This window comes from Capra hircus, chromosome 8 (genome assembly GCF_001704415.2).
Source record: "Capra hircus breed San Clemente chromosome 8, ASM170441v1, whole genome shotgun sequence".
NCBI lineage: Eukaryota > Metazoa > Chordata > Mammalia > Artiodactyla > Bovidae > Capra > Capra hircus.
Genome location: NC_030815.1, coordinates 103,024,369 through 103,047,713, shown reverse-complemented (window position 1 = coordinate 103,047,713; position 23,345 = coordinate 103,024,369). Strand labels below are relative to the sequence as shown.

Sequence of the window (23,345 nt, the reverse complement as noted above, 5' to 3'; positions counted from 1 at the left end):
TTGCGACCCCATGAATCACACAGCATGCCAGGCCTCCCTGTCCATCACCAACTCCCGGAGTCCACCCAAACCCATGTCCATCGATGATGCCATCCAACCATCGCATCCTCTGTTGTTCTTTTTCTTCCTGCCCTCAATCTTTCCCAGCATCAGGGTCTTTTCCAATGAGTCAAATCTTCGAATCAGGTGGCCGAAGTACTGGAGTTTCAGTTTCAGCATCAGTCCTTCCAATGAACACCCAGGACTGATCTCTTTTAGGATTGACTGGTTGGATCTCCTTGCAGTCCAAGGGACTCTCAAGAGTCTTCTCCAACACCACAGTTCAAAAGCATCAATTCTTTGGTGCTCAGCTTTCTTTATAGTCCAACTCTCACATCCATACATGACCACTGGAAAAACCATAGCCTTGACTAGATGGACATTTGTTGGTAAAGTAATGTCTTTGCTTTTTAATATGCTGTCTAGGTTGGTCATAACTTTCCTTCCAAGGAGTAAGCGTCTTTTAATTTCATGGCTGCAATCACCATCTGCAGTGATTTTGGAGCCCAGAAAAATAAAGTCAGCCACTATTTCTACTGTTTCCCCATCTATCTGCCCTGAAGTGATGGGACCGGATGCCATGATCTTAGTTTTCTGAATGTTGAGCTTTAAGCCAACTTTTTCACTCTCCTCTTTCACTTTCATCAAGAGGCTCTTTAGTTCTCCTTCACTTTCTGCCATCAGGGCTCCTGCTCCTACAGGCCTCCAAATCTACCCTCCCCCTAAACCCCTGCACTAGATTGTACTTCCTTGTTTTCATAGCAAGACTGTGAGCTCAGAAGGGGCAGGATCTGCATGGGACTCTCCCGTCTTGGTGCCCTGCATAGAGACTGGCACTGAACGGGTGGCTGCCCCACCTGAGCACATTCACAGACATCTCTGCTGCTCCCAACTGCCCTGGCCTTGGAGAGGCAGGTGACCCAAAGTTTAAACCAGATGCTTCGGAGCCATGTAGTCCGCTAAGCTCAGGAATTGAATCCAGCCACCTCTTCCTGGAACTGGGACCTGGGCCGTTCCCATCCTTCTCAACCCCCTCCCCTCCCTGGGCTCAGCTGGAAGCAGCTGGAACCGCTGCAGAGGGGTGAGGTGGGGAGGAAGATTACAAAACGGAAGAAGTATGCTGAGAGAGTAGGAAGAGCCCGGTCCCATGCTCTGCTCAGACTGTCTGTGTGGCCTGGGCTGAGCCTGTCCCAGTCCCGGCCTCGGTACCCCCATCTGTGCACAGAGCAGATTGGTCTGGTGGTCCCTCCTGATGGGATTGGCCAAGGGCAAGAGATCCCCAGGTTCCGGAACCCTCTAGCTCCAGACTTTTCCACCACACAGGTGGGAGGTTGGGTAAATCTTTAACTAGTTAGCCCTAGGCAGGTCGAGCCTTTCCGGATGGATGATTGCCTGGGAAAGGGGGGCGATGAGCGTGGGGGATGTAAGGGTGTATAGCCAGTCCCAGTGTGAAGGGGGAGGGTACTGGGGAGGGAAAAGAACGAGACTCGGGCGGAGCGAACTCCGTGGGCAAAGCAGAACATGGAGGAACGCGGGTCGCCCGACGGGTAAGTACAGATTTAGGGAGGTTCAAGGAGCCGCTGGGACACGATGGTTAACTCGAGTTGCTGCCACAGGGACCCCGCGTGGAACCTGGAGCAGGGGCCGGAGGGGCCAGAAACGCCCATCCAGGTGGTGCTCAGGTAGGTGTAGGTTGGCTTGGAGGCGGCGAGGAAGGGACTGATGGAGATTTCAGGATGGACATCCGCCCCCTCCCCGCCTGGTCCGACCACAGGGTGCGTCCCATGAGCGCTGCCGAGCTGCGTCGAGGGGAGCAGAGCGCGCTGCACTGCTCAGGGACCCGGACTCTGCAGGTGAGGACCTCCCCCCCACCCTCAAAAAAACCAACTTCGGGGAGCACGCCAGGTCCCTCCAGGTCAATTTCCCCCAGGCCCCGCCCTCCCCGAGGCGAGCCCCGCCCTCCCCAGGGTGCCCCGCCCTCTTCTCTACGGCCCCCTTCCCCAGGTGAGCCCCCCGGGCGGGGGCCCGGACGTGGCTTTCCGCTTCGGCGCGGTGCTGGACGGAGCTAGCACCCAAGATGACGTGTTCCGCGCGTGCGGCGTGCGGCGCCTGGGCGAGCTGGCGCTGCGCGGGTGAGTGAGGCCGGGGGCCGCCCCGCCCGCGCACGGCCCCGCCCCGGCCCCCTCCCTCCCTTCTCCCCCAACCCAGCCACGCACCAGCCTCTGTACAGCCACACTCCTGCGGCCCGCAGCTTCTCCTGCACCGTCTTCACTTTCGGCCAGACCGGCTCCGGGAAGACCTACACCCTGACCGGACCTCCTCCCCAGGTGAGCCGAGCTCTAGCAGAGCCCCCGGGGGATCGGTGGGCGAGAAGCCTTGGGGAGCACAGACTCCCAGACGGAAAGGAATTGGACGATGCAGCCCAGCTCCATTTATTTGCAGGCAAGGAAAGATCAGGGAAGGTAAAGGGTCTCGGCCAGTCCAGAGTACCTGGGCTTAGGTGTCCCCTTTATTTCCTAGCTCTCAGGTTTTTCATCTATAAAATGACTGAGAATTAAATGAGATGTGGGTATGGGAACTTGGCATAGTGTGCTGCTGCTGCTGCTAAGTCGCTTCAGTCGTGTCCAACTCTATGCGACCCCATAGATGGCAGCCCACCAGGCTCCCCCGTCCCTGGGATTCTGCAGGCAAGAACACTGGAGTGGGTTGCCATTTCCTTCTCCAGTGCATGAAAGTGAAAAGTGAAAGTGAAGTCGCTCAGTTGTGTCCGACTCTTAGCAACCCCATGGACTGCAGCCCACCAGGCTCCTCCATCCATGGGATTTTCCAGGCAAGAGTACTGGAGTGAGGTGCCACTACCTTCTCCGGGCACAGTGCTCTACAAAGAGTAATCATAACGGCGGTGGTGATGGTGGTAGCCCAGCCCCAGGCTCGGCTGTTTCTGCTCCCAGGGAGAGGGGGTGCCTGTACCCCCCAGCCTGGCTGGCATCATGCAGAGGACCTTCGCCTGGCTGTTAGACCGCGTGCAGCAGCTGGATGTTCCTGTCACTCTCCGTGCTTCTTACCTGGAGGTCTACAATGAGCAGGTGGGGGACTGAGATGGCTAGAAAGACAGCCCACAAGGAAAGGGAGGCATTTCTTTCCAAGGAAACTGGAAATAGAATAGGTGGGGGGCTGTCGACCATAAGGTCTGGGGGTGGATGAAACAAGGACTCAGGCTCCTCCCTTACCCTCCATCCTCCTCTCTCAGATTCGGGACTTGCTGAGTCTGGGGGCTCCCCGGCCCCTCCCTGTTCGCTGGAACAAGACCCGGGGCTTCTATGTGGAGCAGCTGCGGGTGGTGGAGTTTGGGAGCCTGGGGGCCCTCATGGAACTTCTGCAAATGGGTGCGTGCTACTTCAAGCTGCTCTGGGATGCGTGGGACACAAGTATTTTACCTGTTCACCCAGTGCCCTCGGGGTCCCAGGCTGGAGCTGTGGGTTCAGAGATGACCCTTGTGGTAGAAAAAGGCCAGCAAACCAACAGTTCAGACACAAACCAAGGGTGCCCCCCACTCCTACCCCTCAGGCCTGCTGATACTGCTTTCCAGACTCTTCCCACCCTTCTCTGCAGCACTGGGCTTCTGCCTCGGTCAAGCCTCAACTGTACCTCCTGGAGGGATCCCCCCCTTTAAGTGCATGCTTCTCCATCAAACGAAGCAAACCACATCCCTATCCCTTTCCAGACCTTTCCAGAACCCTGAGAGTAAAGGTCATACTTCTTGCATACTCAGTAGCTAAGTTGCATCCAACTCTTTGCAACCCCATGGACTGTAGCCCTCCACGCTCCTCTGTCACTGGGATTATCCCAGCAAGAATATTTCCTCCTTCAGGGGATCTTCCCGACATAGGGATCGAACCCGTGAATCCTGCATTGGCAGGTGGATTCTTTACCACCGAGCCGCCTGGGAAGCCCTAGCCTGAAGGCTCTTCTGTTTTGGTCTCATTCATCCATTCATCAGCTATTTATTGAGCACCTGCTATGGCCAGTCTCGGGGTTCCGACTGAGTGCCTCCCAGTTGATCTCTCTGCCTGGGTTTCTCTCTATTCACATAGCAATGTGAGAGATGTTGATATTAATAAAATGTGAATCAGACTGACATTCTTCCCTTCAGTTCTCTCTAGTCCCCTTTTACCTGTTCAAGCTAGAACCCAATTCAGCACCCATCATTCCACTCCTGCCTCTGTGCCTTTGCACCACTGGCCCCTCTTTCAGGATGTCTTTGCTCCTTTTTTATTCATTGGTGACAACTTGCTCTTCCTACCACATCTAACTCTAGGATTTTTTCCTCTCTAGGTCTTAGCCGTCGAAGGAGCTCCGCTCATACCCTGAACCAGGCCTCCAGCCGAAGCCATGCCCTGCTCACACTCTACATCAGCCACCAAACTGTGAGTGCCTCAGCTTGAAAAGGAGCGGCCCAGGGCCACCCAGCAAGGGTCTGCCTTTGGATGTATAAACCAACTTGGGCGTGCATGGGAGGTAATAGTGGAAACCCTTGGCCCTGTGATTTTGATGATGACAGCCCCTCCCAAGTCCCCATGGAGCCCTGATCCTCCAACCCCAGCAGATGCCTCCTGTGGACCCCGGGGAACCCCCCGCTGGGGGGAAGCTGTGCTTTGTAGACCTGGCCGGCAGTGAGAAGGTGGCGGCTACAGGATCCCGTGGGGAGCTGATGCTTGAGGCCAACAGCATCAACCGCAGCCTGCTGGCCCTGGGTGAGATCTGAGTGGACTGACTGCCCGAGTCCTTGCTCTGTGCCTCGCCCACAGCCATCCACAGTGGGGAAGCCAGGGGGTTAATTGGGAATGGAGGAGCGTTAAAGAGCTGTGACCCAGCAGCAACAGGCCTCCCTGGGGCCTCAGCTTGCTGGTGTCTCATGCTTTCCCTCATAGAGCTCTGTGGGTCTATAAACGCTGAGGATACAGTTGAATTCTAATTGGGGAGGTAGAAACACTTAATGCAGAGTGCGAGCCCTCAGACATTCAACTTGACCCTTGTTGTATTTGGGAAGACTGAGGCCCAGGGAGGAGAAGGGCACTAACCTGTCTTCCCATCTCCCCACCCCCCAGGCCATTGGCCTTGAGGTCTCTACTAGCTGGGACCTACCTTGGCCTTCCTCTCTGCATGCTTGGGGAGGTGTGTAGAAAACATCTCTTCATTCAGTCCATTTGTCAGACATTTCCTAAGCCCCTTTGCCAGGCCCTTTGGTGGGCAGTAGGGATCAAGGTGGGAGCCCTAGTCTGGTGGCCAAGTAGTCTGAGTGGGTAATGCGATCATGTGGAAAGAGACACCGAAGAGACATATATGCCTGGTGGAGACCTAGCTCTGCAGCGTACCAGCTGGGTGGCCTTGGACATGGAGGGTGACCACGCTTTCCCCACCCAGGTCACTGCATCTCGCTGCTGCTGGACCCTCAGCGGAAGCAGAGCCACATCCCCTTCCGGGACAGCAAGCTCACCAAGCTGCTGGCAGATTCGCTAGGGGGCCATGGGGTCACCCTCATGGTATCCACGGGAGGCTGGCAGGGAGGGCTGGGTCCTGAGGGAGGGCTCCCAGAGAGGAGCACTCAGGGGCAGTCTTCCCCAGGTGGCCTGCGTGTCCCCCTCAGCCCAGTGCCTTCCCGAGACCCTCAGCACCCTGCGATATGCAAGCCGAGCTCAGAGGGTCACCACTCGGCCACAGGCCCCCAGGGTGAGTGGAGAGAGGCGCGGGCAGAGCAGAGGGACAGGCAGGGGAGGTGGTGGGCACCGTCCAACAGCTGGAGGCTGAATCAGTGCCACGGTTGAAGTCTGGGACTGAGTCAGGGCAGGGATTAGCATTGAAATCTTGATGACGGGGTTATGTTTGGGCAGGGTGGGGTTGCAGTCAGATTTCATGGTCAGGGTTAAGGTAGGTTTAGGCTTGGAGTCTGACTCGGGACATGCTTCAGGGTCTAGCCAACATCCCAGCTAGTATCGTGACTAAGTCTGAGCTAAGTTGGAGTTTGATGTGGGATCTTATTTGCAGTCAGAATCTGGACCAAGGTTTGGACAGAACTGAGTTTGGGGTTGGACAGGGAGCAGTTTAGAGCAGGCTTTCCAGGGAGACAGCTGAGGCCACATGGCACTTTGCTGCCATTAGGACAAGGTGTCCCTTCCAAGTGTATGTAACCTTGGGCCAGGATTCCAAGTGGGCAAGTGGAGCCTGGGCTGGATTTTAGGCTGCACTTACTCCCCTACCCTAGACGCCCTTGCACAGTGTGAAACCTGTGCAACCGTAAGCAGCAGCCCTGGGCCTCTTTCTCTGCAGTCCCCCAAGGCAAAGCCGCCCCAGCACCTGGAGGCTGAGTCATTGCAGCTGCAGGAGGAGAACCTTCACCTGCGGTCCCAGCTGGGCCAAATGGACCCCAAGGGTATGGGCTCCCTGGGGTGGGGGTGAGATGAGGATTGGCTCTGGGGCTCCTGGGGCTCCTGGGGCTCCAGCTGCCTCCCTCTTCCCTGCAGCCTCTGGACTCAGTGGGGCCCGGGTGGCCTGGGCTCAGCGGAACCTCTACGGGATGCTGCAGGAGTTCATGCTGGAGAATGAGAGGCTCAGGTAGACTGCCCTAGTCCGGACTCTGTGGCCTGCCCCTCTCTGCGGGGCCCCCTCTGCCAAGATGCCTCCCTTCTCTAGTCACCCCCCGCCCGCCGGCTCCCCTTCTGTCCCCTCCTGCCTCCGGGGCTCGTACTGTGCTGTAGTGAGGAGGAGCTGACGGATGCCCCCGCCTCCCAGGAAAGAGAAGAAGCATCTGCAGAGCAGCCGGGACCTGGCCTACAGCGAGCAGCGCATCCTGGCCCGGCAGGTCCGCGAGCTGGAGCGGTGAGCAAGGCTGCCAGCTGGAGACCAGCCTTTAGGATGGAGGGCAGGTGGGAAAGGGGGTGGCTCGGCCAGATCTGCCCTCTGGATCCAGACCCCTGGGGCTCAGACCCCAGCTCTGCCACCAGCTATGTGACCTTGAGTGAGTCCGTTAACCTCTCACCGCCTGGATTTTCGCTTCTGTGAAATGGAGGCGATACAGTGCCTGCCTCCCAGGATTGTCCTAAAGACCGGATGGCGTGAGTTCATATGTAAAGATCTGAGAACAATGCCTGGCATGTAGTTAGGGCTCCACGAGTGTTTGTTAAAAGCAGGACTTGGGTGCCAGGCTGATGGTAGTGGTGAGGGCTCCAGGCAGATAGAGCTCACCCTTCTTTCCAGGCGTCTCCTCTCTGCCTGCTGCTTTCAGCAGCCAGGCCCTGGCCCAGCCCCACCGTGTCCCTGTGTGATGGTGCCACCTCTCCTGTGCCATGTGAGTCTCTGCCCAGCCCGGAGAAGGGAGGGGCAGGGATGTCACGGAGCCCCTGACACGACCTCTTGCAGGCCCCGCCACCCCTCTGCCCCCGCTGCCAACTCTGTCCCCTGTGCCATGCGCCGCTGGCCCACTGGGCCTGCCCACGGAGGGAACTCCACCTGCCCCAGGTAGGAAAGGCCGAGGTGGAAGGAGGGAAGGCCGGGGAGAACTGGAGACCTGGAACTAGTGGTCTGTAGTCTGGAAGGATCCAGAACTGTGGGGACTCCAGGGACCTGGGCTGGGTCATGGCAGGAAGTGGCTGGCTCTGGGTTCTCTCTGCCCGGGGTTCAAAATAGCTGTTAACCTTGCCTCGCCCTCCTCCCCATTCTACCTTCTTTTGGGAACTTACTCTGCTGTTGGCTTATTCATTTATTCACTTACGCATTACTCATTTATGCACTGAATGAATGAGTCAGTGAATGGATTTACTTAATGAGTGAGTATTCACTTATTCAGTAACTCTCCCCTAAACTCCTTGCTTTGTGGCAGCCTCTGTTCTGGGCACTGAGGATTCACAGAGCAGATGTGGTTCCTGCCCTTGTGGAGTGCCTAGTCTCCAGAGAGGACTTCACAAGCACCACCCACTGCCCGCAGAAAAAGGGACCTCCACCCCTTTATGCTCACCGAACATTCTTCGTGCCCCCTGGGGCAGGCCTGGCAGGGAGCGTGGTGTCATGATCAGTGCCAGGGCTGAGATCACCCAGCCCTGTGGCCTCTGGTCTCTCCTGCAGGTGTTTGGCTCTAAGGCCCCAGGTAATGGGCCCCTGTCCGCCCGGCCCCCGCCCTGGGCACCCCCATGCTGCCCTAGCTCTGCCAAGTGCTCAAGAGAGAGGTGAGCCCAGCCCTGGGGCACTGGGGGATGGAGGGTGAGGGCAAAGGTCTGGGAAACTGAAGGCTCACTTCCCACAACCCAACTCCCCCTGGCCCAGGAGTCACAGTGAGTGGACTCAGACCCAGGTTCTGGCAGAGATGCTGACTGAGGAGAAAGTGATGCCCTCTGCACCTCCTCTGCCCACGGGGCCCCTGAACGCATCGCCAGTGCTGAGAGGTGAAGAAGGTCGTGAGGGGAGGGCTGCTAGTGTTCTGTGTGATCTTGGGCTGGAACTCACCTCCAAACCTTAGTCTTCCCATTTCTGAAATAGGGGGCGGATTAAGTGGTGAGAGTTCTACGATCTTTCTATTTCTCACACCTGGAATTCTCTTCTTGAAGCCACCTGCACTCCCAGATGTATCCTGGGGCCCTGTGGTGTTCATGGCAGATGGAGTCGGGGTGGGGCAGGGGGGGTGTCTGAGACTTCCCCAGAGGCTGCTGGGACCCTGATGGGCCTGGGGGGAGGGGGCAAGGCCCAAGGAAATGATGGCCTCAAGCCTCACCGTGTGCCCTTTAGGGGGTGCTGCAGTTCCAAACCTGGCCCGGAGACTGGAGGCCCTCAGAGACCAAATCGGCACCTCCCTGCGACGTGGCCGGAGCCAGCCACCCCCTCGCTGAGGGCACACGGAGCCCTAGCCAGGCCCTCCCTGCCTGCTGCGGGCAGCGTGGGAACCCCGAAGACCTTCATGTGGCATTGGGCTGGGCTCTGCACTCTGGGTTTCAGTCTCTCCATCTGTTCCATGGCGTAGCAGCCGCTGCTCTAGTCTACAGCTGGCCTGGGCAGAGGCCAGGCCTGGGCATGCGGGCTGATGGGGCAAACTGGGGACGTAAAGGGTGGGTGCCACCCCAGACTCGGAGAAATGAGACTGGATTCAGGAGAAACCAGGCCACGGGCGATGAAGTATATGAATAAAGAGAGACATCAGCTCCAAGTCTGGTTGGTCTTATCTTCTGACTAGTCAGGCTCTTGCCCTTGGGAGAAACCCAGAGGGGAGGGGTTCTGAGGAAGAGGAGGCCAGGACTCCTGGCAGGGGTGACTGTCCCCTTCCCCTTCAGATCAGGAATATTTCAGGTTCTCCTGAAATAGAGAACCTCCTTCTATGTGTTGTTCAGTGACTCAGTTGTGTCCGGCTCTTCAAGACCCCGTGGACTGCAGCACGCCAGGCTTCCTTGTCCTTCACCATCCCGCGGAGTTTGCTCAAACTCATGTCCGTTGAGTCAATGATGCCCTCCAACCATCTCATCCTCTATCACTCCCTTCTCCTCCTGCTCTCAATCTTCCCCAACATCAGGGTCTTTTCCAGTGACTCGGCTCTTCGCATCAGGTGGCCAGAATACTAGGGCTTCAGCTTCAGCATCAGGCCTTCCAATGAGTATTCAGGGTTGAAGTCCCACGAGGCGCAGGTGGAGCATAAGTCCTTTTGGAGGAGGTTGTCATTAGCCCTACCCTTAGAGCCACTGGGTGGGCGATCCATACATTGGAGAACAATTTTAGTTACTGTACACATTTTAACTGAGCAACTACTGTGTACCACTGGGCAGGCATGGGGAGAGGGAGTGGCGAGCATCTCCATGAGGAGGCCTGGGGGAGACTGCTCTGGCCTTGAGCTGGGGCCGGTGTTGGGCTGAGGGGCTTGCACGCTCTGTGCCAGCTGTGTGTGTCCTGGTACTGCACCATAGGGCCTGACTTCTGAAGCTGCAGATCTGCTCCGAGCCCCTGGACAAGGCCTGCACCCTCCCGGGACCACTTCCTGGTTTTCAGTCCTTTAGACATGGTTCCCTGTCCTGTTGATCTCTAGTGAGGGGCAAGGAGATTAGAAATATCATGATTCTTGGCACATGCCCAGTAGGATGCTGTGGGTCCACAGTTAGAGGTAAGTCCAGATGTGACTTGTGAAATTGGGGGTGTGAGTGGGAGGACCCCACTACAGAAAGAGCCATGGGGCTAACCTAAGTCTCCCATTTTATGGTTAGGTAAACTGAGACCCCCAAGTGGCTCATTCCGTTGTTTGTTCATACATTCACTCACTCATTCAGTAAACACCACTGGCATCAACTGTAAATCAAGGTGACAAAGAAGACTGACAAGGGACAAGCTGGCTTTGCCCAGGGAGCTCACAGTCTTGTGGGGGGCAGACAGGTAAACATTTACAACCTCACACGCATGCTTTGATAGGAGAAACCCAGAGCGCTGGAGGCACCGAGGGTCACCCAGTCAGAAATCGTCAGGGAAGGTTTGCCAAAGAGAGTCATGATTAAGGGGGAATGGCAGCTGGCCCAGGGCAGGTGGGGGTGAGGAGCGGGCTGCAGGGCCAAAGGTTCAGAATTCCAAAGGTTTCCAGGGCCATTCTAGAAGTGCGTGGCCTCAGCCACTTTGGGAGTTGGGGTTTGTCCCAAGGGCAAAGGGGAACCACGGAAGGGTCTCGAGGAGCCACTAGCTTCGATGTGCGTTTAGAGCATGCTGGCCACTGTGGCAGGTGGGCTGACTGGTAAGGGTGAACTGGAGGAGGGGGACCGATGAGATGACCGGTGTAGGGAGAGGTAAGATACCTCAACCAACGGCACCTAAGCCCCGCTTGGGCTGGGCAGCCCCTGAGACCTGGGCACTGGACACTGAGCTCAGGCAAGACCCCAGGCAGGCCAGCCCCAGCCATGGGCTTGGGGAGCACTTGGGGAGAAGGACACTGAGCCCAGAGGACAAGCTAGGGAGCCACTGGAGAGAATCGGGACTGGGGACGCCCTGGGGAGGTGTCATAGCCATCATCCGCAACCACGTTCAGACCTGCCCATGGGCCTGGTCCCAGAAAAGTCAAGAAAATCAAGTCCGATTGCTCCCATCCCACTCCCCAGCACAAGAACAAGCAAGGAAAGACCTAATACACTTGTACCCACCACTGTGGAAAGTAGCCCAGGTAACGTTCCATAGTTATGCCCTCTTTTTCCCCACGGAAGTACGGACCCAAAGATAAAAAGCAGGGTGCCTCTCAGCTATGCTTGTGTATGCAGTGTGGCCTGGGGTGGGCGGCTCTGAGTGTCCCCGCTGCAGGGCTTCTGACTCCTGAGGCTCTCTCTGGAGAGCTGGTCCCTGAAGCTGGGGCTGGCAGGGTCAGCCCAAGCTGGTGACGACAGTAGCCAGGTATTGAAAGGCGAGACCTGTGACTGAGGATAGAAGTGTTTGTAGAAGGTTAGCGTCCACGGAGGCAGAACCCAGGGAGGTGGGGTGATGGCCGTATGGCACAGGCACTGGGCCGGGCGGGGCGGCTGGGGTCCAGTTCATAGATGGCATAGCACGAGCTCAGGTCTCAGTGGCATCCCTTCCGTGACCCTGGGCAGTGACTTAACTGCTTTGAGCCCAAGTCACCCCATCTGCAGAACAGACACAAGAATAGTAGCCCCTCTCGGGTCAGTCATGGGGATTAAATCCACTGACACGTGGAAAGATTGCAGCACAGGGCTTTGTCTGTTGCGGACAATTTAGCCAAAAGCCAATTTCAGTCAACGTGATGATCTGATGGAATTGACAATCTGGGTTCCAAAAACTTTTACTTAACAAATTGAGAACCCACTTTGGGCCAGCATTGAGGAGCATTACTGTGAACAGTAAGGAGCATAAGGAGCCTTACTGTTAACACAGACAAGAAACAAGAAAATGGGCAAAAGACATGGGAAGTCAGATAAAGTGATAAAGGCTATGGAGCAAAAGAGAAGAGGGAGGTCCGTGGGTCCGGGCGGGTGCAGTTCTAAAATAGGGGCGTTAAGAAAGGTCTCATGCAGGTGACATTTTTGCAGAGACGTGAAGGGTGGAAGGAGGGTGAGCCCAATAATTGCCATAAAGCCACTTGTTTCTACTCTAGATAGTTTTGATGCTGCATCAGCTTGTGTGGCTCAGCAGGTTTGAGCCGGGGCTCTTCCACTCCCCAGGTTCCTTATCTCACTTACTGTATGTGCCCCTGCTTGCTGGGAGGTCTCTAGCCTCAGGCAGAGGAGGCCCCTGGAACTGAGTGTGAAAGCTTTCCTTGGCCGCCTTGGAAAGTTTGGACAGGACCACCCAGGGGGCCCCTGGCTGTGACCGGTTCATTCTTGTTTGGACAATTCCTTCTCCCGCTGGAGCCAGCCACGATTTTCAAGTTTCCTGGTTCCAGTTCAGCAAAATCCCTACTTACTTTCCCAGAGATAGACACAGGACTGAAGGTGATGAGTCCTCACTACCCCCATGTCATATACCATGGGTCTACCTCCCTCTCAACATCCTTACTCAAGAACAGCAGCTTGTCCAGAGTCCCTAACCCTGGAGGAAGTCCGCAGAATCCCAGGATTGTCATCATTGCTCGGAACTGTGGATCCCACAGGACACTTCTGACTTTCCCCAGAATGTTGGAATTGGGGGATGTTCTCTGGCTCCCATGACATAGGGTAGCAGTTCTCCAGAACTATCAAACTTAGAAGAAAGTCTCTGATACATTAGAACTGGGACAGCTATTAGAAATCCAGAAGCACTGTGGAAATTTCCCAGAATTCCAAATCCGTAGAAGAGCTCTTAGAAACTGTAAAACTTTGTGTAGCAGTTGGGAGGGGTTCTCTGGAATCTTTGGCTAGGCGTGGGGATGTTTACCAGTGCTTGGAAGGCCATCCGGGAGTTTCTAGAATGGTGTCAAATCCAGTGACCAACCTAATGTCTGGAGCCCTGATCCAGTTCTCCAGATCCTCGGGAACTCTAACTCTTAGCCAATGCAGAATGGGGAGCATGGTGAAAACATTTTAGTGGGACGAGAGAAACTTCAGGAAAAGCACTCCTGTGGATGCTTGGGTTTAAAAGGTTATGGGGTTTCATCTCAGTGACCAACCCCAAGGTAGACCGGAAGAGGTGCAGAGAACAGGGGAGCTTGTGAAGATCTACCGGCCAAGAACTTCGCACCCCCATCCCCCTACCTGCGTCAGCTTTCTCTCGCATCCTGCTTTCTCTCATTCAGGTTTCTTCCCTTTGACTAATGACACGTTTGCCCCAACCCCTAGTAATTCAGTTTTGCACACCAAACTGACTTGATTGCAGCCCCTTTGAGGGATATTTTGTGTCCTTGAGTATTTTTCCTGTTCTGTCTCCTTGTGGAGCTTCCAAAGACTTGTCTTCCTTTATTTATTTATTTAATTTTTATTTTTGGCCACACAGCATAGCTTATGGGGTCTTAGTTTCCTGACCAGGATCTGAACCCACATCCTCAGCAGTGAATATGCGAAGTCCTAACCACTGAACCACCAGGGAATTCTCTGTTGACCTTTTTGTTTTAAAGCAAACATGATGGAGTGCGATTGGGTAGGTGGGGGTAGTCTTGCTATGAAACAAGGAGCAGCAGTTACTAGAACTTGTAAACGAGTTGGTGCTATGAATGGAGACCAGGACTGGAGGCAGGAGACCTGGATTCCAAGCCTGCTTGGCAACAGATCTACACACCCACTGGCCGTCACTGACATCCACGCTTACAGGTCAGCAAAGAAGGCCATAGGGACTTCCCTGGTGGTCCAGCGGTTAAAAATCTGCCTTTCAATGCAGGGGACACAGGTTCTATCCCCTGTCGGGGAACTAAGATCCCACATGCCACAGGGCAATTAAGCCTGGGAGCCACAACAGAGACCCAGCACAGCCAAAAAAAAAAAAAAAACATTGCTGGCCACAAGCGTCTTCCTCAAGAACGTTCTTTCAGCCCCTGGCTCTAATTACACTGTCTCTCACTCATTGTACATTTTGTTGTTTATTTGCTAAGTCATATCCAACTCTTTAGTGACACCCATGGCCTATAGCCCACCAGGCTTCCCTGTCCATGGGGTTTTCCAGGCAAGCATACTGGCGTGGGTTGCCATTTCCTTCTTGAGGGGATCCTCCCAACCAGGGACAACCTACGTCTTCTGCATTGCAGGCAGATTTCTTCACCACTGAGTCAAAGTCCTTATTTGAAGGCCAGGCCTGGCCTACTAGGCATGAGGACACTGGCCTGACCTTAAGCCACTGCTCTATTCTCAGAGAGCTTCCAGTCCAAGTGGGGTAAGACAATCAAAGTGACAATTGCTATGCAATGAAAGAAATAATAATGATTAGCATATTTCTCTGGTGCCAAGCATCATTCTCAGCACTGGCCATATATCCATGTTGCATTTCTCACAACAACTCTGTGAAGTAGGTACTATTATTATCCTCATCTTACCGTGAGGAAACCAAGACAAGAAGAGGCTCAGAAATTTTCCCAAGGTCACACAGCTAGTAGGTGGCAGAAGTGGGATTTGGGCTAGGGTGTTCTGGCTCTTGAATAGGTGAGCTCAACAACCATGCCAAGTGCTACCCAGTAGGACCACAAAGGAAGGGATAATAGACGAGGGCTTTTTATCCAGCCAGGAACCACTAAGAAGAAAGAGCAGCCTCCTTGGAGAAGTTAAGTTCCATTGAATCTCAACAGCTCAACAAATTCAGACTCTACAGAGGTCTTTAATAAGGTGGAGGAATGGACTTCCCAAGTTCTTTTGACCCATTGAAGAAACCTCATCACCTCCAGAGATACAGTAATTGTTCACAGGCTACCCACAGAAGGAGGATTCTGTGCAACCTAGCCAGAATCAAGAGAATTAGAAATGGACCCTGAAAATCCAGCCTTTTGTGTGGGAGGTCTCTTGGCTACAGAACTTGGCAAACTCTCTCCCTCTCTCAGCTTGTCTGCCCAATGTATGGTTATGGGAGCCTGGAAAAGGTAACTAACCTCTCTGAATCTAAGTCCTCCTCTGAAAACAGGGATAAGATTGGTTTATGCTATGAGAAATTAATGTGCTCATAGGGGATGATATGAGGATTAAAAATGTGAATCCATGTAAACTGTTTAGGATAGAACCTGGCAAGTGGTCAGTGCTAAATACATGCTGGCTGTTACTACTATTTTCATTACTAATGGATGCTTTCAGCACAAATATTCTACCAGTCCTATTTTCCAGGAGAGGAATTGCATTAATATCTGGACTCTGGTTATACAGACTCATGAAGTTGACACCCAGCTCTGCTGGTTCCTTCCTACAAGGTGAGCCTTCTAATATGGGTTCTTCCAGGGAGAGATTAGCCATTCAGGATTCTGTCACCCAATGGAAAACCAGGGAAGAGTTCCCACTCTCCTTCCAGGGAGGCTGATCGCTAGAGATGCATTTGTCTTCATTCAAGAAAGGCCAGTGGGACTTTCCAAGGAGTCTGGCTTGTCTTGTGATTTCAGAAAAGAGCTATTTTCATCCCTCCAAGGATACTGGGTGACGTCACCTCGGTCAGCCAGGAGTTGGGCAGGCCTGCTGAGGTCCTGCTTTATTTAATGCAGGGCAGAGAAGACCAGCCTGCAAAGAGCAGGAAAACTCCTGTGTCCTCTTCCTGAATGCACACCAGGCCTTTGGGAGTTTATTCCTCTGGGAGCCCTTTCTTCCGGGGTACAAAGCAAGCCACGCCCTGGGCCACAAGCTCTGTTCTTGGGGCAGCTGGGTCTCCAGGACAACCAGCTCCAAAGTGTCGCACTTTCTGGGCTGCTTCTGCAAGCTGAGCCACCTGCTCCTACAATCACGGGGCTGAACTGACAACATCTAAGGGGGTCCTCTGGCTTCCTGGGTGGCCCAGTGGTAAAGAATCCGCTGCATCGAACCACGAGGTTTGATCCCTGGATAGAAATGATCCCCTATAGGAGGGCACAGCAGCCCAGTATTCTTGCCTGGAGAATACCATGGTCAGAGGAGCCTGGTGGATTACAGTCCATGGGGTCGCAAAGAGTCAGACATGACGGAAGCAACTAAGTGTGCACACAAGCAGGGGAATCCCCTGGCTTCCCAGGTGGCCCAATGGTAAAGAATCTCCCTGCCAATGTAGGAAATGCAAGAGATGCAGTTTCAGTCCCTGGGTCAGGAAGATCCTCTGGAAAAGGAAATGGCAACTGACTCCAGTATTCTTGCCTGGAAAATTCCATTGACAGAGGAGCCTGGTGGGCTGCTGTCCATAGGGTCGCAAAGAGTTGGGCATGATTGAGGACACACGCAAGAGGGTCCTCCACCCAGGGTTAACGTTTATTATTTGCTAAGCTCTCTCCAAGGAGCAAGAAAGTGACATGTTTCTCATCACTTAATTCTTCTACGCCCTTGTTAGTTCTTATGAACCCCATTTAACAGAGGAAAAGACAAGCTGAGAAAGTTGAAGTCGGTTAAGACCAAACAGGCAGGAAGGGGTCACAGCCATGACTGGAACCCAGGACAGTCTGGGTGCAAAGTTCATCTGCTCGGTCATCACTCTGCTGGACAAAGGCTTGAGGATCCTGCCAGCCATGATGCACAGAATAACTCAAAATCAGCGATTCAAGGGGCCTTTGCTTTTAAAATTGTGTCTGCGAATACCCCAGTCACTCATTCATGGGTCGTGATTCAAGGATTTGGCCATGGTGATTTCAATCTCCCAGTCTCCCTCAGTTGTCTTCTAGTTGGGTGGTCTTTTCTCGGGTCTGACCTACATTCTGCTCACAGTTCTAAGTCGGTTGGTTAGTAGGTGGTCTCTGAGCTGCTGTTAAGTGGCCAGCACAGTGCTGGTCTCTGAGGAAGAAGAGAAGGGCCAAGTCTTGCTGTGGCAGAAAGCAAGCATGCTCTTGGCCGGGGAAGGGAGAACGAGGCTCATTCACGCTGAGAGGAGTACAGGAGGGAGACAGTCACCCCTCTGCTCCAGGTGTCTGAAAGAACACAGCCACAGGCCCACTGTGTATCAGGGGACAAGGATCTGGGAGGTCAGCAGCGTGACTCGGTGGTCAGGGAGACACATCTGGGTTTGGATCACTACTCACTGGCTGGGTGACCCTTGACACCAAGTCATCTGATCTCTTGGCCTCAATTTTCCTATCTGCAAAATGGGGCTACACATCATAGTGAAATGATGGAACCTTAAGCAGAGGATTCAATATGACGTGCTTGCTGAGTCCTCAGCACTGGACCCGGCACACATTATGAACCTAAGTGCTTATTCAGGTGGTTGCAGCCCTTGTGCTCAATAGCAGTAACACCCAGTCCTAGCTCACCAGGAGAACTGAATTCACTGGGCAGGGAACTAGTTTTAAAGAAGGCTCATCTAAGCATCCAGGTCTGTGGCCGGGGTGGGGATAGGCAAGGCAGAGCTGAGTGTTTTACACTCATCAGAGGGGTGTAAGTAGGCTTGGGGCAAGGGAAGCTGGATTCCAGCCCTGGTTCTACCACTTCTGCTGGCCTTGACTCTTGGCCTCTGCCTCCAGGTCGGTCAGGAGGAACCTGTGAACAAATTCCTTTTCTTTCTGACGTTCTCTGCTGCCCTCTAGTGGACATGGGGTGCTCACAACTTTTTGCGTGTGGTTTCTGCTACCTATGGAGAATCCCAGGAACGGGGGAGCCTGGTGGGCTGCCGTCTGTGGGGTCGCACAGAGTCGGACACGACTGAAGCGACTTAGCAGCAGCAGCAGCAGCATGGGGCCTTTACCTTAACACACTGTGCGAAGTGCCTGTGATGACATTTGTCCCTCCCATGTGTACACTGGGAGCACTTTCACAAAGGCCCCTCACCCAGTGCTTATTTCACCTGTCACATGAGATTATACCTTCATCAAGAATCCAGAGGAGGAGGGTGAGGTCAAGGAGAGAAAGACTGCCCACAGTCACCCAGCAAGTCACAAGGACTGGAACTCCAGCCGGTGGGTGGCCTGGCTCTTTGCAACCGGAATGGGGAACAAAACCTAGACAGAGCTGGCCGGTGAGAATAACTCCTCCTCCATCACTGAAGGAGTCCTGTGTGCTGCCGCCTCCAGTTTCCCCTGGAGGGAAAGGTTGTGGCTCTGAGTCTGAGGGAACTGGGCAGTGTCAGGCCCTGGGATGAGGTCCACGGCTGGATACCTCGCCATGGGGAGTCAAGGCCTCCCTGCCACCCGCTTCCTCCATTAGCGGAGGAATGTCCCAACCTTGGCCATCTCCACCTAATAATGTCTTTGATGTCCCTGCCGGTCTGTTCGCCAGATCCCAGTGCTCCGGCCTTCCTTCTTCCTGGAAAACCTCCCAGTGAGTTGCTTTCCTGAGCTTCCTACTTGCACTGCCTCCTCACACATCTCTCCCGATTATGAATCCAGAAGCATTTCTGAAAATGCCCCAGGGCTCCCCAGATACTCCAGACAGCCAGCAATCCCCTTGAGCTGGCGTCGCAGTCCTCCCTGCTGGTCCTCTCCACCTCCCCGGCTCGCTCCACGTCTCCCTTTGTCTCCCAAGCTGCAGACCTGTGGTTTGGCTTGTTTGTTTTTGCATTCCAAATACATTTCTCTCTCCACCGTCCTCCTCTAAGCCTTTACAGTTGCTGTTTCCTCTGTCTGGAATACCCTCTCCTCCTCCCACCCCACCCCCACCCTATGCCTGCCTTTTTGGCTGGCTGATTTCTACTCATCATGCCAGGTTCGCTCTTGGGGGCGGAGCTCTGGGGAATGTGTCCTCTTTTCCATCCTATCCTCAGCACCAAGCCTGGAGAGCATGTTTGGTAAATGAATGAGTGGACGGATGAATAAAGGATGGGGGAAAGCCTGGGCTCTGGAGCCAGGCCCATATGACCTCCGGCTGCACCACCCCCAAGCTGGGGAACTTTGAACAAGTTCTTTTCCTTCTCCGAGGCCCAGAGGGTTCATCTGAACCAGGCCTCCGTTCCCTCCTGCCCTGGCTCTGAGGCTCGGAGGTCTCTTGCGTGATCAGGCCCTTGCCCTCCCCTGGAAAGGGTTCTGGGACCTGGCCAATTTCAGTGGACCCTTGGACCCTGGATCCATTAGGAGGACAGGGGCCCTAGAGCCTCTCTCCTTCCACCCCGAGGGCCAGAGGGGGAAGAGGGTCAGCACTCCTATTTACTGCTAGCCCTGCGTCCTTGTGGTTCCGGATTAATTTTTAAAAAGCGGCTCAAAGTCCAGGTGGGCTTTGTCAGAGTTTGCTCTCACTGTTTGCTCTGGTTAATAATCTCAGGAGAGCAAACATGTCTGGAGGTGGGAGAAGAGATCAACATCCTGGGCCCATCCTCCCTGCCTCTCCCCTTCCCCAGGAGGGGCTGTGCGGAGGGTTGAATAATTTTGCCCCCAAAGAGGCTGGGATTCTTCTACACCCGTGTGGGTCTCAGGCTTCCCTTGGGGCCGGGGGGCTTGACGGTCCTGACAATGCAGACCCTCTGTGAAGATCAGATGAGCCACTGTGGTGCCCTGCAGGCAACCTTCACAGGATGGCTCTGCTCCTGTTCAGGATTCGTTGCGATGTTTTTCATTCTTGTATCAGGCTTGCTTTCTTCAAAGGCAAACATCCTGACACCATCGCACAGGCGAGGCAGTGGGCTTTCACACACATTGCTCACTTGACCTCTTGTCAGATCAGGGATTCCTGTCTTCCATTTACAGGTGAGAAAAGTGGGCTTCGCAGAGGGAAGGTCATCCCCAAAGTTGCATCGAACAAGTCAAGGCTTCTGGCTCTCAGTGCCCCTTTAAGTTCAGACTGCCTCCTCACTATCACCACGAAACAAACCATAAAATCTTGAGAAACTCTGAACAAGAGGGAAGACAATTGTCACTGTTTCCATTCTTTCCTCCATCTATTTGCCATGAAGTGACGGGACCGGATACCATGATCCTAGTTTTTTGAATGTTGTGTTTTAAGCTAGCTTTTCCACTCTCCTCTTTTACCCTCATCAAGAGGCTCTTTAGTTCCTCTTCACTTTCTGCCATTAGGGTGGTGTCAGCTGCATATCTGAGATTATTGATATTTCTCCCTGCAAACAGATGGGGGAAACAACGGAAACAGTGACAGACTTAATTTTCTTGGGCTCCAAAGTCACTGCAGGTGGTGACTGCAGCCATGAAATTAAAAGACGCTTGCTCCCTGGAAGAAAAGCTATGACCAACCTAGACAGGGTATTAAAAAGCAGAGCCATCACTTTGCCAACAAAGGTCCATATAGTCAAAGCTGTGATTTTTCCAGTAGTCATGTATGGATGTGAGAGTTGGACCATAAAGAAGGCTGAGTGCCTAAGAATTGATGCTTTCAAACTGTGGTGTTGGAGAAGATTCTTGAGAGTTCTTTGGATGGTAAGGAGGTCAAACCAGTCAATCCTAAAGGAAATCAACTCTGAATATTCATTGAAAGGACTGATGCTGAAGCTGAAGATCCAGCACCTTGGCCCCTGATGCAAAGAGCTGACTCATTGGAAAAGACCCTGATGCTGGGAAAGATTAAGGGCAGGAGGAGAAGGGGATGACAGAGGATGAGATGGTTGGATGGCATCATCGACTCAGGGGACATGAGTCTGAGCAAACCCTGAGAGACAGTGAAGGACAGAGAAGCCTGGCATGCTGTAGTCCACTGAGGTTGAAGAGTCGGACACAACTTATTGACTAAACAACAACAAATATATATAGTATATATATTTCAGAAAATTTATGAATTTTTGCCTATCTAAAAAAACTTATGACATTTTGATTCCTCTTGTTTGACTTAGTATGAATAGAATGCTGGATTTCTAATTTATATTCAGTCAAAACTTTAATATAGTTCTGTGTACTTTGGCATCTAGTATTACTGCTTAAAGTCTAGAAAATTATCTCAGTGATTTAAAAAAATTTGAATGAGGCTTGAAACTTTGAGTCCAGTTCTGAGAATATGAAGAAATACTATGTCATAAAAAAAAAAATCGGGAGATTAACAGGTGATACTGAGGAGCCTAGAGGGCTACAGTCCATGTGGTCACAAAGAGTCGGACACAAGTGTACAACTAACACTTTACTTTCCACAGTATTATTAACTAAAGTACAGATTTTGTTCAAATCCCACAAATTTTATGCTAGTGTTCATTATTTGTTTTCATACCTTTTTCAAGACTCCACGTTGCATTTAATTGCATGGAGCAGCTTCAGCTGCACGCAACACATTCTGGTAAATTCTCTTTTTATTTTTATTCTGTTGCAAATATTTTCTAATCTTCCTTGTGGTTGTTGCTTTGATATACCCATCATTTAAAAGTGGACATCTAATGTCCAAGTGCATGGGATTTTGTTTAAAATATCTTTAATATTAATTTCTCATTTAAATACTTTCTTCTCTGCAATCACCGTCTGTGTTTTTTTCAGTCTAACTTTACTGAGGCTTTCAACGGCTAAGTTGAAGGTCTCTCTTGGTAAATGCCACATTGCACTTGAAAATATGTGGGTCATTTTCAAGTATCTTTTGATACTGAGTTCTAATATAATTCCACAGTGATAAGCGAACAAACTGTATGATTTCAATATCTTTAGACTGTGAACTTTTTGCAGCTTGTTTTCCATCCCTGGCTGTGTTTCAGTGTTTCCTGGCTTACAGTCTACGGGCACTTGAATAGAAACTGGTTCCTACTATTATGTGAAAATTGTATAAATCTTAGTTATGTTGAACTGGTTTCCAATGCTTTTCATGCTTTCACGCTTTTCAGGCTAATAGTGCTTTCCATCCTCCTACTTCTCTGCACGTTCATTCTGTTAATTTTTGAGAGTTTGATGTTGAAACTCCAACTAAAAATCTTAATTTATCTACTTAAAAAATAATTTTCTGTATTTTCCAAGTTTTGTGTAAATGTGTTATCATACTTTCATAATTTAAAAAAAATTTTAAAGTAGAGAGGACCTGCAGTATCACTAGCAAGAGTTTGATCTTTGGAGACAAACAGATCTGCTTTTTAAAAATTCCCGTTAAATATTTCAATGGAATGAACACTGTCTAGTTTCCTAAGGCTGCCATGAATAGACCACCACAGAGTGGGTAGTGTAATAAAACAGAAACGTTTCCTCTCCCAGTTCTGGAGGTTGCAAGCTCTACAGCAAGTTGTCAGGAGGGCCGCATCCTTCCTGAAGGTTCAAGGGGAAAATCCTTCCTTGTTCTTCCCAGCTCCTGTTGGCAGCCCCTGGCGTTCCTTGGCTTGCAGCCGCCTCGTTCCAGTCTCAGCCTCTGTCTTCCTGTGGCCATCTTCCCTGTGTGTCTCTGAGTCCAAGTCTCCCTCCTCTTTGTCTTATGAAGACATCAGTCCTTGGACTGAGGTTTCATCCTCCTCCGGTAGGACCTCATCTGAACTAATTACATACGCACCTGAGGTCCCAGGTGCACTTGAGTTTGTGGGGAGGGGACTTTATTCAACCCTCAGGAAACACAATCAGCTCCCGCCATGTGCCAGCTACCATCCTAGTGCTTTGCAAGCATGACCTTCTTCAATCCTTGTGACAATATTCTGAACCAGGAACTGCTACTATCCCATTTTCAGATGAAGACATGGATGTGGTAAAAGGTAAAGTCGCTCACCCAATGCTGCCCTCTGCCCCAGTGAGCAGCACAGAGAGCAACCTGGCTCCCAAGTCCATGCTCTCAGCCACCACCAAAGGCTGCCTGTCTATAAAGGGGAAAAACAGCACTTGCTTGTTGGGGCTGTTGTGGGGATGAGCCATTTCAGGGCAGGTGAAAAGTACTTATGCCTAGCTGGTACATACCAGAGGCTCAGTGCATCGAAGCTGTGGACATCAGCAGCAGCATTATTATTATTTTGACTATTAATATTATTTGCTAGGGCTGTGGGAAGCCATGGGTCAGAGAAGGAGCTCTGGGGACAGGATATCTGAGCTCTAGTCTTATCTTTGCCATGGTGGTGGTGTTAAGTCGCTCAGTCAGGTCCAACTCTTTGCAACTCCATGGACTGTAGCCTGCCAGGCTCCTCTGTGCATGGAATTCTGCAGGCAAGAATACTGAAGTGGGTAGCCGTTCCCTTCTCCAGGGCATCTTCCCAAACCCAGGGATTGAACCCGGGACTCCCACCTCGCAGGCAGATTTTTTACAATATGAGCCACAAGGGAAGCAAGCTTTGCCATAGAACAGCTTATAGTCTTTGCTAAGTCACTTACTCTCCCCAGGCCCTAGAATTTTGTGTATGGTAAACAGGCCAGCTGGGCTTGTTCTCCTGGCTTACAGGTGGAATGACTCAGCAGGAAGGGCTTGGGCTGCTGGTCTCTCCCA

The 23,345-nt window shown here is 52.6% G+C and overlaps 1 protein-coding gene across 5 annotated transcripts; it reads left to right on the top strand.

Moving 5' to 3' along the window:
* Nucleotides 706–9,229, top strand: KIF12 (kinesin family member 12). Of its 5 annotated transcripts, none has more exons than XM_018052660.1 (19): nt 706–1,362; nt 1,656–1,721; nt 1,814–1,892; nt 2,044–2,171; nt 2,291–2,366; nt 2,991–3,125; nt 3,290–3,425; nt 4,375–4,466; nt 4,601–4,793; nt 5,464–5,582; nt 5,665–5,769; nt 6,367–6,469; nt 6,561–6,651; nt 6,829–6,915; nt 7,294–7,384; nt 7,456–7,554; nt 8,158–8,258; nt 8,356–8,474; nt 8,815–9,229. In XM_018052660.1, exons 3-19 carry the CDS (start codon nt 1,824–1,826, stop codon nt 8,913–8,915), a joined length of 1,845 nt encoding a protein of 614 aa, XP_017908149.1. In that variant the 5' UTR covers nt 706–1,362; nt 1,656–1,721; nt 1,814–1,823; the 3' UTR covers nt 8,916–9,229. The 5 variants fall into 5 exon arrangements, with proteins under 5 accessions (XP_017908149.1, XP_017908147.1, XP_017908146.1 ...); XM_018052658.1 differs by lacking the exon at nt 706–1,362 and adding an exon at nt 1,502–1,586 and having other exon boundaries at nt 4,646–4,793; XM_018052657.1 differs by lacking the exon at nt 706–1,362 and adding an exon at nt 1,502–1,586 and having other exon boundaries at nt 4,643–4,793.